Here is a 17663-nt window from a genome sequence, read left to right on the forward strand (position 1 = left end):
CAGTAATAATAACAACAGTAACGATAATGATCCCTGCAATGGGAAAGCAAATCATAACAAGGAAGCTCAAATTAAAAAATTACCATTTCTGCTGCTCCACCTGGACGCATCCCTGTGACAACAACCTTTAAAGGCATGGCTTGGATTTCCAAATCCAGGCCGAATGACTCGTGCTCATTGCGAACCAGAGTGACAACTTCAACCTGGCCCTGCCCAGCCCCATCGGGTGCTTCAGACTTCTTGCTGTGAGGGAGCATCCTCGCAACAGGCTTGTTGTAAGAGCCATGTTCCTCAGTCCTGTGTCTCTGAAGGCTCCGGCACTCTGTGCTCATCATGCTTTTCACTCTCGTGACTGCTCTGTGCTCAAGTTTTGGTGATCTCTTTGATTCAAGTTGTGCTTCCCGGAGCTCCCTCAAACTCAGGCTGCCAAGACAAACTTCAGGCACACTTGAGTAATCAAATGCTATGATGGGGAAAAAAGAGGATTCAATTTGCTCCAGCGTGCTGTCTGTAGACTCCACAGGGTTGCTGAAGACGGGGGAAGATGTCTCCATGCCACTGTATCTCGATGACTCACTGTCCTGGCTCTCATCCTCAATTTCTACAGATGAGGTTGTAATGACAATGCCAGCATCCTCCTGGCTCTTTGCCCTCTGACTCCTGTGCAAGGGGGAACCTTCGTCATCATCACTGGCATCACCATCATAGAAAACAACCCTCCTCTGTCGGTGAAAGGGGCTGCGGGTAGATTTAGGGCTGTCACTGAGGATGCCAGGTCGGACAGACTCCATGTGCTTGTTGTGATGGCCAGACAGTCTTCCACTAGCTAGAGGAGCCAGACCATTTGCTTTTCCCACTCCCCCATCTCTTGCAGCTAGGAAAAAGAGAAGTTATACTTTAATTGTACTTAGGGATGATTTTTAATACCATGCATCAGACCACAACAGAATACATGTAGCTCTGTTTTCATGGAAAGATTAACTTCTCTTGACAAAACAATAAGCAGGTTTTTAATGTTGTCCTGCTAACTACAGGAGAGGTTATAAATAGCACTACAATTTATGGGTAATTTCCTGAAATCAGTTCATGGCACATCTGGTTCTATTTTCAGTTTCTTTCTAAATTATGACTATGACTCAAACAAGAAAGCGATGCAAATTCAAATGTGTATTTTAGTTTGAACAACAGATTTTCTTTCATATTTTGCTTAAATCTAAGCTCAGGACTGCCAGCATTAACTTACAGAGAGTGAAAATTGCCTTCCTGAACAAAGACTGAAGCACATAACAATCAGTTTCAAACTAAGGACTAACAAATCCAAGAAGCCTTTCCACATACTTTATAGAAAGAACCACATCTTATTTTGTAGAAAGTTATTTTGTCTTGCTTTGTTTTGTGGCTATTTAAAAATGTAAAAATGTTTTTAAATAATAAGTATTTTCTAGAGACAAGTAAGCTCTAGACAAAGAAATTACTTGAGACTCATGTGAAAGAGAGAAGAAATGTAATATCCTTTGAATCTGAGACTAGGTACGTGTCAATAAGGACACATAAGGTTTTTTCAGTCAATTACTATGGGGAGAAAGACATATGCAAAATATTTGATGTCAAATTGCACATTTGCTTTTACAATGTGACACTTCAAAATTGTGCTTTTGAGAAAGCTATGAACACTTTCATTTAAATGTAATAAATCAGATGATCACCAGTCATTTGGAAAAAACCCAAACCAACCTGCAGTGCTGTCAATCTAGTTTCAGCCAAATCAATCAAATAAAGTAATTTTCACATAATCAGAGTAGCAATTTGAACAAAGTACCATGGAAACAGGAATTTATGTGCACTGTTGTAAAACTCATTTTCCAGAATTTCATATGATCAGCACTGGCTTGCATTACACTGCCCAGCATTTTGCACCAGCACAGTGATCACCGTAGCTCTCCTGTAAAGCAGCTCAGTGACTCTCCCCACATTAGCCAAATGGCCATGCACATTTCCATCACTTACTTAGATTGCCATCATCCAACAAACTGTTTCTGTTCTTCTGACGGAGCTGCTCTTCATCGCAGGAGCCAGTTACTGCATCAGAAAATGGGAGATGGCTTGTACCATCATGGGAGAAGTACTGGGAAAGCTCTGCCTCAGAGCTGACAGATCCCTGCTGGAAAGAAGGGAGACTGGTGACCAAGCATCATCAATGTGTAAAGCCTCTGGCTTCACACAAGCACTACAGACTGCACTCAATAAACGAAGTTAAAGCAAATTCTTAAAATAGAGCACTTGTCAGTATACTGAGAGCCAAACTGTCAAAGTGGGATGGCAGAAATGCTGCACATCATTCTTAGCCAGTATAATAAATAAAAAATGATTCCAAATCCCACTACTTTGCAGGTGTGGTTCAGTGCAGAAACAAGGGATGAAGTTTCCCTTATACACCTTCTACACGGAGAGAAGGGAAGGGTTTGTACCTTTGGACAGTGTCTATGGCTCCCTTGGCTTTCCCACAAAAACCAGACTTCTGCACTGCAATGGCTATAGAGAGACTAAGTGCTCAGCCTTCTGCCCAAAGGCTCAGGTCTCTTCTGCTACCTTAATCTCTGTGTCCCACAGAGCAGGGGTGCCTTTGAGATGGCAGCAGGTGGGAGACCACAGCCTTCTCTGCCATGCTCCTCACATCACTCCCAAAGGTTACATTCACGCAGACAAACAGGAGCTTGCTGCTGTCACAACTTGCAACTTGTGACGCAAGAAACAACCACTCTTATGGAGCCCATGTGACATGAAAGGAGCATTTAGGTGTGGTTTCGAACTACTTGATCAAGTAAGAGCTTCAGTAAAAGCTGAATTTGAGCCAGACACTGTTTTTATTGCATCTAATCCTTTTACCCGGCTTGCTGGCTCCAGGAAGCGCTTCATAGTCCAGCTGAGGGGAGATGAGGTCTCTCCTTGTTTGGCCTTCACACTAGGAGATGGACTTTTTTGTATAGCTCCTGTTAAACACAGATTAGTTAGAAACCAAAAACTAAAGTTGTGGTCCATATATCAAAAAAAAAGCTTCTTATTCACCTTCTGAGCCAGTGGCTACATTTAATCCCACTTATTTATTATCTGAATTGCTTTCCTAAAGCAAGATTTATTTAACCTTTCAAAAGCTCTCACTCAGATCAGATGGAATGTTATCACAGAGACATGTTATGCCAGCCAGGGCCAGGACAGCGTCATGAAAAATAGATGACCAGGGGATGGTCTTCCTTACCCGCTGGAGTGTGCTGCTGACTAGGGGCAACCTCAACAGAAATTAGCAGCCACGGCCAAGGTCAACTTCAAAATAGGTCTTAGTTGACACATATACAAAAGGAATAATTACAAATCTAACATTTCTGTCTGAACATCACCTTACTGGCCACTCTGCCTTTGCCAAGAGTATGCTTTCATCTATCAGATTTTACCAATTGCTGAGTTGGGAGCTCACACACATCATAGAGATGCCAGAGCACACATTTTGATATGACTTTAAAGATTAAAATGGAGTTAAAACACATAGTCCAGTATGTAACATCTGGACTTTTTCAAATGGTCACAACAATACTTTGGGGGGTTTTTTTGCCACTGACATGGGCAAGTGTACACAGATGGAGTAGATTCCTCCCATCCTTTCCCTACTGGGAATGTGCTTCACATTCATTTCAAAAAAAGGACAGAGCAACCACCTCTTGGCAACCCTACTTTCAGATCCCGACAGCCTAGTGAAACAAGCAAGTAACATGAGCTACAGATTGATCTGAGCTGCGTGTCTGTGCCAAAATTTCTGCAATGGACAGTGATGACACTCCCTACAGTGCTCTGCTGTTTCAAGGGCTCTCAGTGTTGGGGAACTTCAGACCAAGCCCTTCAATATTCCTGTATCTGGAAAAGGACACACATGAGAAGAGAACATGCTGCTACCTGTGACATGAGAGGAGCTGGCATCCTTGCTCTCTCGGTGGGTAGTACGTGCGATTGCTTCATCCATCTCCTGCTCTGAAACCTGAAGTTAAAGTGGAAGACAAAGCTCAAATTGGGTACATGAAATGATGAAAGTCTTAACTTACATGCTACCATTTTAAAAGATGCAATAAAGAAGTCAGAGTTGAGAGCTCCTAAGTCCTTGTCTCCTGACTCAGACTTCCCTCCATGCCACTTTCCTCCAGAAACCAGGAGGCAGAAGCCTGCCAGCTACACGAAGACTGCATCCAAGTGCCACACTACACAAACAAATTAAACAGCACGAAACTTAAAGAAATCAAACAAAGTCATTACAGCACAATTTTAACTCAATTAAGTGCTGTACACTGATTTATTGAGAAAATATTACTTTAAAATAGACAAAGAAAAGCATACACCAAAAATGAAAGCTATTCTACCTTTAATCTATCGGAAGAATACCAGACTTCCCATAATATTAGCTGTCTTTTTAATTTTAATTTCTCTTTGCTTTTAAAAAGAAAACCTAAATCAGTAATTAGTAATTAAGGTTTCTCTGGCTTAAGAATAAATACTGGTTTACCATATTTACTAATTTAGTCCTTAATTACTGGCATACACTTAATTCTTGTTACTGGAAAACATACAATTTTATAACAGGAACAACTAGTCTTGCAGGAATATAAATTTAAGAACAGAAAGCACATTAATTCTGTCAAAAGTAATTTCTATGCACATTGCTTTACATAAATTAAAATTCAGAATAAATAGAGACTAGAAACTTGAATCTTCCTGAACCATAAAGATTTCAAAGATTCTGAAGCAAACTCAGCGGTTTAAACGTAGTGTAAATGCCATATTCGTTCAGAAGAACAAGAAGAAAGAAAATTCCGTGGTATTTATCTTGGAAGTACATGAAAACTTTACAGTGAACATATTCAGCAACAAAATGTACTGTAGACCTTTTGTGTTATAAAATAATACATTAAGTATAAAAATGTCCAAAACAACATGAACCTTTGTAAAAACACATCTCTGTTTCCAGCCTGTGGCATGACCTTACAGTAAACCAAAAGCCCCTGGGTTCCTGGGGCACAGGGAGTTCCTACAGGACGTGGACCAAGTCCTGGGACTATGATCCAGGGTCCTGACACAAACCTTTTTGTACAACATGTCCCAAGAGTAAAACCAGGTCCTGGGCACACTGCAGAATTTGCTTAAACTTAACCAAAAAGCTGTGCTTCTGCAAGCTCTGCCAGTTTTGATTTTTAGCATCCTTTATGCCTCAGACAGTTCAAACTGGAAAGAACAAGCTAATGCCTAGCTCTGATCTTCAGGCTGGGCTATTACTTAGAACTATTAAAATAAAGTAAAATTTAATAAAATACTACAGACGTATCTATAGATACCCCAGTGCTTTCAGAAAATGTGTGACAGTAACACAACAATAAACATGGGTCCCCACATGGACACCCCTCTAGTGATCCAGCTACGACAGATTATGGATTCAATACTGCCTGGAGATAAAAATGCTTCAGGGTCCCTCCAGCTCAACTTTAAGCTTTTCATAGTATTTTTTGGCAAAGGATTTGTTGTCATCTTAAATATCCCTTATGGAAAACTGTAATAGGAGCCACTTAATAGTTTCCCTCTGTTACTGAGTAACAGCAAGCAATTAGCCTAACTCATTTCATCCTTTCAGCAGATACCAGGTTAAGTCCCTTGTTGCTTTCAAGATCCTACCACAGCATGATGAAGGATGGAGGAGAAAGGGCAGGCTCCATGGATTTTTTTATTTCATGCTACTTACAGACTCTCCAAAAAGCCTGTAAGCCTTAATAATGCAATCATATTGAACCATCGTGTTGGTTCAGCACAGCACAGACTCACTAGAAATACTGTTATTTTGGGCTGTAAGCCCAATTCTTACCCTTTCTGTGCTCACCTTTAACTAACAGAACCACAGCCTTTTTCTTTCCAGAAACAGAAGGCCTTGCAGCAATGATAATAAACTGGGCATTAGAACTCTATTTGTTGACTGTTTGTGTATATGATTTAGCAGAAAATACACAATTAATTATAAAATAAGAAACCTGAGTTCTCCTGGATATGGCTTTATTAAGGCCTCTATTTGTAGTTACGAGTTCAAAAGTCAGAGCTCTCTAGACCCACTAATGCAAATATTTTTACAGCTTCATTCCTGTTTAAACAGGAAGGTTTCATACACTCATGAAATTCTTTGAAATATTGAAATAAAAGAAGTTGTTATTCCCTATAGCTTGGCTAAAAGACTTTCATCTTCTATCATCAATTTTTAAAAAATGCTTGAAAACACTTACTTTGTAAACACAGCCTTATTTCCAAATTGACCTTGCACGGATTTCACAGTAGCAGTACGCTCCAAATTCTCATGTTTTAATTCCTGAAGGAAAGCTTTGATCTTTGGACAGATTTTACTTTCCTATAGTTGATCAATTCAATCTGTTGATATTTATATTCCTGGCCCTAAATGATATTCTACTCAAAGACAAACTAACTGCAAATTAACTTTCATGAGGAAGAGGTCTTGTTCCACATTTTCGTTGCTACTTGGTCCAAGTACTGAGAAAGATTGGAACACTTCACTTAAACTGTTCCAGGAAAATTCCATCTGATCAGTGGGTGACTAAGTGAAAAGCAGCAGGGACAGTCCAGCATTGCTACAACTTACAAAACTGGGAAGCATCATTAAAATTCTGACATCTTGCAAAACACATGCCTTTGAGAGAAAAATTCAATAATCTTCATTTACTGATTTCCCAACAGCAAGACTCAAAACTACAGCCCCAGAAGAAAGCAACCCAGATACACTAACTCCTTTTCTCCTCACCTTTGGGTTAGGATGACGACTAATGATTAGGCTGACTGGACCTGGTCCACATTCACTCAGGATTGCGTAGGCCTCACTTAGCGCTGCATGACGAAGACTCACAGAATCTGCCTCCAGGATCTGGTCACCGCGACTGCAGAGAGACACCAGAGCCAGTTAATTATTGCTGCCTTTTACACAAAAATTTGTACTCTTGACTGATGGCCAAGCTTTTTCAAAGCTACAAGCGTCTGGAAAATATATGACTTGCAAAGAACCTGGCTTTGCTCTTGCTTCCAGTGATGTGAATGCTTCAAGTCCTGTTGACTTTGAAGGTGGTTCAGAGATACCTTCTGCACTAACTGTCGGTGCTAAAAACTCTATTAAATCAACCAAGAAAACTGGCTGCATTTTGACCAGGGTGCATTTCAATTTTACCTCTGCATTCAGATACTTGTTGACCACAGAAGAGAAAAATGAGATTCAGATGGGCTATTCCTTCACATCATATTCATATTGACTTAACACAAACACTGGTAAGAAATTAATGATTTAGATATGAGTTTATTAAATGACTCTAGGAAAAATTTGAGCTTGATACGCCTGTATTTGCTAAAAATTAACATATAGAACCCACTTTAAAAAAGAAGAAACAAAAATCATCTGAAGGAAAACACACTGTGTGATTTTATAAGGGCAAGTAGTGATAGAACAAGGGGAAATGGCTTTAAAGTGAAAGAAGGCAGAGTTAGAAGAGACGATATGAAGAAATTCTTTACTGTAAGGGTGGTGAGGCATTGGAACAAGTTGCCCAGAGAAGCTGCAGATGCCCCATCTCTGAAAGTGTTGAAAGCCAGGTTGGATGAAGCTTTGAATAACCTGGTCTAGTGGAAGGTTCCCTGCCTGTGGCAGAGGGTTTGAAATGAGATCTTTAAGAACCTTCTAATCCAAACCACTTCACGATTCTATGATTGTTTAGTTTTGTTTTCCCAGTTTCTTGCTTATGCTTCCCAGACATCTGGAAGTATTCAAAAGAAAATATCACCAGCTAGGGATATCATTAAAGCAATCTCCACAATTACTAAAGCATTTGCTTTGAACAGATACTCTCAAAGAATCTACTACTGCTGATTTATGATGGGCTGCTTGTGACAGTGAAATTGTGCTTACAGTGTGAATACATACACTAAGCAAAATGGCAACTACACATGGCAGCCTTTGGTAACCTGTACTTCTGGTACAGGCTCAGGAAAGCAAAGGGTGACCTATCAGCTGTGCAATCATGATGCTGCTCTGTCCATCCTTCAGACTTACACAGCTATTAGAAAGTATACAAATGGAGTAACTTACACAGCCACATGGCTGAGAGGGAGAGATCAGATACAGAGGAACTGGATTCAAACCTCTCCTGCCATTGCAAAGCCACTATTTGATTAACAAAGTTTTCCAAAAATCAAAACCATCCTGTAAGTTTTGGCCTATGGAGCCATAAATTGCTGATGGGACAACAGAAGCAATGTCTCAAAGAGGCAAGCTAGAAATCTGGGAAGAATGCCTGGATATAATCAATCACATAAGCCTAATAAACAGTACAGCTGTTACATACAGACATTACCAGCACTGCAATCTTTTCCAAAGGGCCTTTACAACTAAGCAAGTTACCATTTGATACTATCTCCTATAGACATTTTTATACAGTAGAAAATTCCAAGGGTTTTGGCAGTAATGCCATCATAAAATTATCTTCTTCCTTTATTCTAAGAAATCGAATTGCTCTATCGCAGTTTTCCTGGTGAGCAAGAAAACACAAAACACTCTCGAGGCATGTGAAAACAAGGCATTTGCTTAGCCTCTCTGCACCAGTGCTCACATCACATGTTCAGTGCAAATCACACAGTCCCAATGTGTGTCTTCTGCACAACCTCCCATCTGGAGTGATGCTCCAGCACCCACTAGCATTTATATGGGAACACAGAAAGGTAGAAGATTTCTTCCAATGGTTTTCAAAATTTAAGCCTTCAGGAGAGGAACAGCAGATAAGGTTCCATCACTTTATCCAATGTAAAGCACAACGGAACCCTAGGAATGATCGTTTCTTTCTTATAGTTTGGTTCCTTAAAGACAAACTCCGCAACAGAGTAAATGAGTGGGGCAGGTCAGCCTGCAGCAATCCTGCCAGACTGACAGTAAGAGCAGAAAAGAGCTGCTGTAGGCACAGGCACAGGCAGCTGTGAGAACATCTCTCCCAGCTCTTTTCAGGAGAGTTTCAGGTGATCGAGCTTTTAGCGAAGCTCTGCAAATTTCCTCCCAGTCTGGAGTCTCTGGCTGTGACTCTTAGGAAAAGACATGAGGCTGCACTTCTTGCTGCTCGTCTTTCTCAAAGTGTGCTATTAGGCTCAGCTTTCTGCATAGAGAATTAAAAAAAACCCAAAAAAAAACTTAAACCAAAACCAAACCCAGACCTTAAAGATCAAGCTGCTTCAGCACATAGAATGTTTCCTGGGTATCCAATACCACTTTGGAATATCTTTATTTCAATGTTTTCTTTTTGGTGAACTTTTAAGTATACATTTCCTCCCTGCTACATCAACCAATTGGTGAAAACAAAGTCTCAATTGATTCTATTGTAAAATCACTCTTGCATGTTTCTGCTTAAACTAACCTTAATCTGCCATCCATTTTAGCCACTGATCCTGGGGCCAGGCTGTGAATATATATTCCAGGAGAACTGTTTTCCAGCGTGAGACAACAGGCACCAATGCCAAGCCCAACCCCTGGCTCTGTGAAAAAGAAGTACAAAGAAATGTAGCCGATTGTAATCACACAGGACACACAAGCGTTTGTGTTCCCACATCCCATTTGAGATCAGGACTCATGTATTGTTTCAGTGCTGGCCTTAGGTGCAGTCAGTCAGGAAGCCAAGACCAACAAGTGGAAATCAGGACTGAAAATAGCTGATCCTGATTGTTTTCTAAGATCCATCACTCTCAGAAAAGACTCTGTCTGCCGTGGGAACCTCCTAGAAATGTCGCACAAGGTCTGATCTGGTGCAAGGCACAAAGGAGTAGGAGCAGTAATCCAATAAAGATGTCACTTGAAATTATTGCAGAGAACATGGGCACAGGATATGCTGCCATTTCTATTGCTCTCTTTTTTAAATATCTGCATGGCATGCCTCAGCAAAGAGGCACAAAGGAAACTGAGGCATTATCTCTGGTTCAGCGATCACCTCTATCCACTTTCACCTTTGCTTTCCTTCAGATAACAGCATCCCTAAGGTAGGAATTGATGGCCATCTTACATTCTCTTTCCAAATTCTGAATGCAACCCTTAAAATCACCGTATTTTAAGTCTTCAAAATAGGTGTGTTTGTTCCAGCACATATAGCATATGCTTTAAGTTTATTATGAGCAACTACCAACAATGAGAGCCACCGTTAGGAAGGAGTTCAAACAGGTCATCTGGAAACTTTTCAACACTCTGTGCACCTTTGCTTTCCCTGAAGCTGCCCTTTACCAGAAGGGCATGGCCAGTTGGGGTACCAAGAGGCTGATTCACATTTTGCTGAGGACCTCACATCCTCCCTCTTCCGGCAGCACGGAAACTAATTGCTACCTGTAAGGGCCTGCTGGCTCTGAAGCAACAAAATGTGGAAAGAGGAACTCTTTTTTGCATGATAGCATATTTTTCTCCCCCATCCTGTGGTTCAAGATCAGATGAACATAAGCCGGTGCCCTGAATGTAGGAATCTCTACCCTATTCCCAAAAACTCCCCAAGAAGCAGGGATTTGTTCTCAAAGATTGTTTCAATGGACCCTGACCTTTATTGAGTGTCACATCCATGACGATCCTGTCCTTTGGGCCAGGTCCTTTGCACCTGGAGGAAGAACCATCGGCCTCATCAAGGCCAGAGACTGGGATGCCACCACTGGCGCTAGAGCTGGGAGAGCTGGAGCGGCTCAGCAAGGTGGGAGTCACGCAGGGTGTGAGGCTTGGGCTGCGCAGCCGCGTGCGCACCGTCAGGGTCACCACACCTTTCTTCAGTTGCTGCACAGACATCAGAGAACATCAATGAAGTGACACAATACACCAATGTTTGTGTGATCCTGTCTACAGTAATTTATGGCAGCAAAAGAATATAAAGCTGAGAGAACAAAATGGCACTGAATGAAGAGGAGCATGAATCTCTCCCACACTGCATCCAGGTTACCTTAAACCTCTGAATGGCCTCCTGATGGGTCAGTCCTTGTAGAGACTCTCCATTAACTTCTAGGATTTCATCCCCTGGGAATTAGATACAAAAAATTAAGTCAGAAATATAAGACCATAAAGATTTAAAACATTTTTCCTGTACATGAGGAGATGCACTGCTATGAGGATTTCAACTAACTACTCAATAAAAAGCCTTTTACTGTTCTCAGTTTATTTTCATTTTTACTAATGCCTCTACAAGTTAATAGTGACAAATTAGTAAAGACTGTTCTTCAGCACAGAATCTTAAATGGGCATTCTCATACTAACAAACAAGCTGAAACACTATGGATTTTAACTAAAGTCTGAAAATAGATGATGATGACAAAAAGTCCAAAGGGACTATAAAACTGTCTTTCTTTTGTAATCAACAACAGGAGAAATGAGAAACTAAGCGAAACACTACAGCACATCACTTCAAAGCCTATTCAGAGAAAACTAATCTTGCATCCCCATGCAGAAAGCAAACGTGTTTTCTTACTATATACCTGTGGACAGAGAAGCATGTAGAACACACACTGCAACAGCAAATGTCCTTCACACTCCAAAGAACATGTCCTGCCAGATTTCTACCAGCTTCCAGGCTGTGGGTGTTACTACTTACACCCAGCTGTGTTGATTTACCTTCATTTTAGTAAAAGAAGGGTCACCATGATCCAGATCCACTTCCTGCAATTTTACTTGCATCTGTGCAAAACTAGATTGGGCAATATCGTAACTCTATCCCTCCTCTCGTTTCCTAGCCTCAGTGGAAAAAAAACACAACAAAAAACCCAACAAATGGAGAGTATGCAAGCTATGAATAGCCTGCAAAGGCTTGCTGGGTTTATAGGACAGCTGCTACTTACTGGCTTCTCACGGCAAGTGCACAGCCTATGATGCAGGGATACGAGCTTCCCTCTGGCAGCAAGTGTGAGAGTTGGCACCAAAAGCAGCCTCAAATACAGCAAGTGTGATACGATGTAAAGAGGGGAATGATGACAGAGGAAAGAAGTAACACACAAGCAGCTTTCTGTGGAAGCAAAGTAACACAATCCCTGCAGAAGAGCTGTAAATCACCTCTCTGAACTCATGGTCACTTTTTATTTTCAGCAGTGCATAAGAGTCTGTATGCCAGAGCACTCTGACAAGGGTGCAACACACACAGAGCAGGCTACACACCCAGCTCAGAGACTACGATTGGAAAAGCAGTAATAAAATCAGGATATATCTGCTTCTCTAACCAGCTGGGTGATCTTACTGCCAAACCCATCTTTCCTGTTCTGTTTCTTTGGTTACAACTCTTACTTGTTGATTCTTGTCAAAATCCTACTAAGAGGCTCAGAGAGCATAAGGGCCTAAGAGAGTCTCTCCCAAACTTGTCTCTCTATATAACCCCTTCTCAGACCAGCATCTTTAAGCCAGATGTTGGTTAACTGTTGTCAATCACTGTCTTCAACTGAAGAATTGCAGCTTATGGTTAGGACAAATGAAGCTCACTGAAGAGAAAGGGAAAAAAACCACCACTATGCTGTAGTTTCCCCTTCTCAATATGCAATATAATCAAGTTAATTGCTATGAATGATCTTCCACAGGATGAACAAGCAGGGTGTGCTACATCCTCCACAGCTTCTTGCTGATGGCCAGGTGCCTAAACAAAGTTGTACTTTCATTTTCCTGCTGGACAGAAATAATATCCCATTGTGGTCCTTTATGTGAGGTTGGATTCCCTCTACCATACCTTCTTTAAGCCTTCCATCAGCTGCTGCTGCCCCATTTGGGAATATAGTCTTCACAAAAATCCCCATGCGTCCGCGAGCAGAATCCTGACCTCCCACAATGCTGAATCCAAGACCCTGCAGAAAAGGGTGGAGAAGACACACAGCTAGCACCTTATTCTATCACCTGTGTAAGAAAGCCTGCTGGTAACAAACAAGACAAACAAAAGATGAAAACCCCAAAACTTCTGATGAACTTGCTGCCATCTTACTCTCTCCTTGCATTTCCTCCTTTCTTTCATCCTAATATCAACACAGTTACCAGCCCAAAATGTAGCATCAGATTCCTTAAGCCAATATAGCAAAAATCCTACTTTGAGATTACTTTGGGTTTTTTCAAAACACTGGGCCAATCGCTTTATGTTATTCCATTCTCATTTTAAAAACAGTAACACATCGCTTTTGAAGTGGCAGACAGTAGATTTGCATCCCTGAGATCTATACTGAGGATTAACTTTAGGTTTCTCTTATGTCACAGATCCTACATTTCCTCAGGAAGAAGAAAAGCTTAGGAACATGACATAAGGTCAGTGCAGCAATGTCAGGAATGCAGCTGAAAGGGGAATGGCAAGGGGGGGGCTGCCATTCACATCTGCATCTGTATTTATTCTGGAGACATGTAACACATTGTATTTAAATAAATCTAGATCAATTGATTCCCTAGGGCTCCATCCATTAGATCTTACCCCTGCACTGCCCCAGCTGGCCGTGGAACATTTTCAAAGCTGATCAGGGAATGGATGAGCACAACAGAACATACCTCTCCCCCTTCTGCTGAGTTATTTCCCAGACAAATCATTTCCTTGATCTACTCCCCCTTCCCATATTCCCCTCTTGTCACTGCTGTACATGCATTTTACAGAATAAAGAGAAAAGTCACTGACCAAGTGGACAAGGGAAGTGGAAAACTGTTGTGCTTTAGTAATCTGAAGACAGAGATATTATTGGTGCCTTGGGCACTGTTCTCCAGCTGAGGGATGCTGCCAGGGCAAGCACTGTGTTCACAACCCAGTACAACAACCAGCTCTTTTGCTTTACTCCATGAATATAAAGCAGACCACCACAGATGCAAGCTTCTAGCAATTTGGTAAGACATTACTGATTTTTAGAAAGGAAGTATCTTAGCTGTGCAGCAAAAATAACTCAACTAACTGTTTCCTGTGCAATTATCTGCTGCAAAGCAACGTACAGAAAGCAGAAGGCTGCTGGCACTCCCTTGCACAGACACAGCAGTTCTCCCCACAGCTCCACGGGACAGAGTGGGAGAAATACGTCTGCAAAGTACAGCCATTCACACATTAGTGCACCTTCCCAGAGATGCATAGCTACTCCACAGCAAGAAGCCCATCTCAGATCTACCTACAGATGAAAAGCTAAAGGCAAACATTTGAACATCAGCCACCAACACTGCAACTCTGTGGAAAATCCTCTCAAGTCCCAAATCTGCACAGATATAATAAAGCAAACGCTACTGCACAAACTAACAGAGGTGATCACCTAAAAGGTGGGTGGAAGGCACCCACAACAGCAGCTGTTTTGTGTGGTTCATGACTACTAGAGTCTGTATGCTCCCAACTGCTTCCTAAAGCCTTGGAGCTAACTACAGAAAGACAGGATAGCGTGGCTTACACCACAGGAAGAAATAATCTAATTTTGTAAGAAAAACAGGGTCAAAAAATAGGTACATGAAGAATGTAGAAATATTTTGCTTGGAAATGTTATAAAAGAGGTGAAGCTCCCAAAACAAGGGAAGTTTAAACAACTGTGATTCAGTCTACCTAGATAAGTCACTATTTCTAACTCTTAACTAAATGTAGAGCACAACAAGAAATTTGTTTTGCATTTCAGCTTAAAAGTCAAAACAAGCCTTCTTAGTCCAAAACACATCCATCTGATGACATTAAAGAGTATTTCATGAAAAGACATGCATATTTTTAGCATATTTAAATGACAGCTCCAATACTAGTGTGGATTGGATTAGGGAAAACAATACACACCTAGGTTAAAACTTGTCTATTTTTACCTTAGCATTCAGCCAGCTGGTACCTAGCAAGTGTCTAAACACATTCCTAGGAGCAGAGAAAAGGACTTTTTGACACAGGTTATTCAATGCTCACAATAAACCAAGAATGTGTCTTAGGGTTTAATGCTTAATTTGAAGTAATTTTTTAAAAAATGTACCCAGATTCCACAGAAAGAAAATATGCTTGTCCACAAATATGCATGCAAACAGGTACTCTTTTGTAGCTGCATCAAATTTGTAGAAACATACACATTTCGAGAACTATTATTAATGTTTTATATCTTAGTAATGACAAGATGCATCAACTGAGAACAAAAGCCACCTTGTGTCAAGTGCGTGACATAAACATCACCTCCCCTGTATTTTGCAGGTGTAACTTTGGCATTTATGCATGAAAATGGGATTTGTGTACCATAAGTGTTATTACTGGCTACCTTGAGAGTACCTGGAAGTCCCAGGTATGGGAGACACCTCTTACTACATGTGAGAAACCTGCCACACACAGAAATCCTCACCTTGCCTTGCCCTTTCATCAGGACGATGTTGGAAATGATGGACGGCTGAGTCAGTCTCCATGGAGATTCCACTTGGGCAGCACTGAAGGAACGGGTAGATTTCTTCACAATATGATAGTCCTAACAAACATCAGCAAACAAGGGAAGTTGCTCTGATTGCCTGGCACAGATACTGGGCATATCATACCAGGAAAACTGCATGTGTTGGAAAATAGGGATGGAGCATCTTACAAATATATTCAGAAAAAGAAATGTTCATGGGATGAAACTCCAGCTGACTACAGTCAATGTTGATCTTGCCACAGCAAATTTTCCCACATTTTGCACAGTAGAAACACTTTGTGATATACCAGTCATGATTACAATTAAGAAGAATAAAGGCAACATCATGATATTATCAAGTCCTTACTAGGGGAAGGAGAAGCGAGGGAGGAAAGGGGAGGGGAGAAGAGAGAAGTGAAAAAAGGAGAAAAAGCCTGCATTATCAACTAATTAAAATAAAGAAACAGGATTTTTTTTAAGTCAGCAGCCTTAGGACCTTGTGTCCACAGTAAGCAGCACTCATCTTCATGATCCACAACGAAGTTCTCCATAAGTGCCCAGGCCCGGTTTCAGTCCCTGTGACATACCTGCATGGTCTTGTTTCATGACGCTTGCTCACTTTTATGAGCTCCAAACAGATATTGAAGGACTGAGCAAAGTGAGGGGCTCACAACCAATCTCGCCTTTCCACCCACCTGTCTGGCTCCTGCTGATTCCAACTGCTGGGGCAGAGAGTGCTTTCTTCCACCCCTGGAATATTTCACTGCTATTTCATAATTCGATTCACCATTTTCCACTGTCAGCTCATCGTCTTCTCCCACAGACTCCAAGCGGCATCCAGCACCTAGGGAAAAACACAGAAACACATCCTGCAAACACCTCAGAGCTTGTTTAACCTCTCACCAGAAAGCAATAATCACCTCCTGTAAATCCTAACTTAAAACAGTGCCTTAAAACAATGCTATGCAGTTCCCAGTTGGGCAGTTAGAAACCACACTCGCCCATGAACTTTTCCTGCTATCGCAGGTTTTCTACAATCTGTCAGTGCTGCTGAGCACCTCAGCACTGTCACTTGTGGTAGTAAGAAAAAGCAGAAGATAATTGAGCAAGTAGCTCAGGGACCAAAAAGAAATTCAGCTGTTCATACCCAACGGCATTTGTCAGTGCACTAAGCTTTCAATCTTCATTTATTTAAAATTAAAACACCTGACACTATAGCAGTATTCATTTCTGAAAGTGTCATGTCACTTTAAAGGGAATTTTTCTGGAATGGAAAAAGGAAAAATGTGCCAAATAAATGCTATTTTCTTTCCTTCCAGCAATAATCCCAGCTGTCTTAAAGAGAAGAGTGCAGAATTCACATAAGAAACAGAATTATTTATCTTGAAGGACATCCTGTAATTAGCCAGAGTATCCCACTCCTCACACCAGGGCTCCTTCAGTTCTCATTTTCTCCAAGGTCCCCAGTCACAGCAGTTCCCACACATTTATCCTTGTCATTTCCCCACCACACAGGGAAGGGTCATTAACCCCTGTTTTACAGATGAAAACCCAAGACACCCTCCAAATTTGCAAAAGTTGGATTTCATTATGAGATTTTAAGACTACCTTAAACCAAGGTGAAGTTGGAGTTGACATGGAAAGCAAAAGCTCTGATTTCCTTTCATTCTCACTGCCCTGTCTGTGCTCCGGGAAAAGGGCTCACAAGTCATGGGCTGAGGCAGGCACACTGTGAATTTGTGGAGGAGAGCCCCAAACACGGTTTTTGCCTCCTCCTCCTTGCCGGCAGGCTGCACAAGCATCACTGCCAGTGCCGGAGAGAGACGGAGCACAGAACTGGGGCAGCAGCTTGTTTTTGCTCAGCATGAAATCAATTCTGCTGATGCATACACAGGCAGAATTTGTACCCACTGACCAGACTGCAATTTAAACCCAATCCCTGCCTTGGGGTGAGAAATTACCTCTGCTTTTAAACACCTCTTTCCCCTGGTACACAGGCTGATGTTGCTGCACAGACAGGAGGACAGACACCTTGGCACAACCAGGGATCCTGACACTTCTTTTGCTCCAAAACCCTCCTGGCACCTGCAACTAACCCTTTCCCATTGCCTCTCCCTCTCTTCTTCTAGGAGGACAGTTATATTTCTGTGTTTACTGCCCATCTCTGAATACGGCTTCCCTTCCCACACTGCAGTCCAGGCTGGCAGATGCTTCAGGCTCACCCACAGCCCAAGGGCATCAGCACTCAAGGGAACTGGGGCTGG

General features: G+C 41.6%; 1 protein-coding gene across 3 annotated transcripts in view; it reads right to left on the reverse strand.

Moving 5' to 3' along the window:
- PDZD2 (PDZ domain containing 2) overlaps window positions 1-17663 on the reverse strand; it is a 138348-nt gene that overhangs the window by 22167 nt on the left and 98518 nt on the right. For 2 of the 3 annotated variants that reach the window (XM_071579877.1, XM_071579875.1), the window contains 11 exons: window positions 16095-16243; window positions 15358-15477; window positions 12783-12897; window positions 11022-11095; window positions 10633-10858; window positions 9474-9591; window positions 6833-6965; window positions 3946-4027; window positions 2887-2990; window positions 2008-2161; window positions 84-874 (listed from right to left, as the gene is read on the reverse strand). In XM_071579877.1, the coding sequence (XP_071435978.1) occupies window positions 84-874; window positions 2008-2161; window positions 2887-2990; window positions 3946-4027; window positions 6833-6965; window positions 9474-9591; window positions 10633-10858; window positions 11022-11095; window positions 12783-12897; window positions 15358-15477; window positions 16095-16243 (2066 nt within the window). The remainder of the gene's footprint in view (window positions 1-83; window positions 875-2007; window positions 2162-2886; window positions 2991-3945; window positions 4028-6832; window positions 6966-9473; window positions 9592-10632; window positions 10859-11021; window positions 11096-12782; window positions 12898-15357; window positions 15478-16094; window positions 16244-17663) is intronic. The other variant, XM_071579876.1, reaches the window with a different exon arrangement.

The sequence above is a fragment of the Pithys albifrons genome, chromosome Z, assembly GCF_047495875.1.
Source record: "Pithys albifrons albifrons isolate INPA30051 chromosome Z, PitAlb_v1, whole genome shotgun sequence".
Classification (NCBI taxonomy): domain Eukaryota; kingdom Metazoa; phylum Chordata; class Aves; order Passeriformes; family Thamnophilidae; genus Pithys; species Pithys albifrons.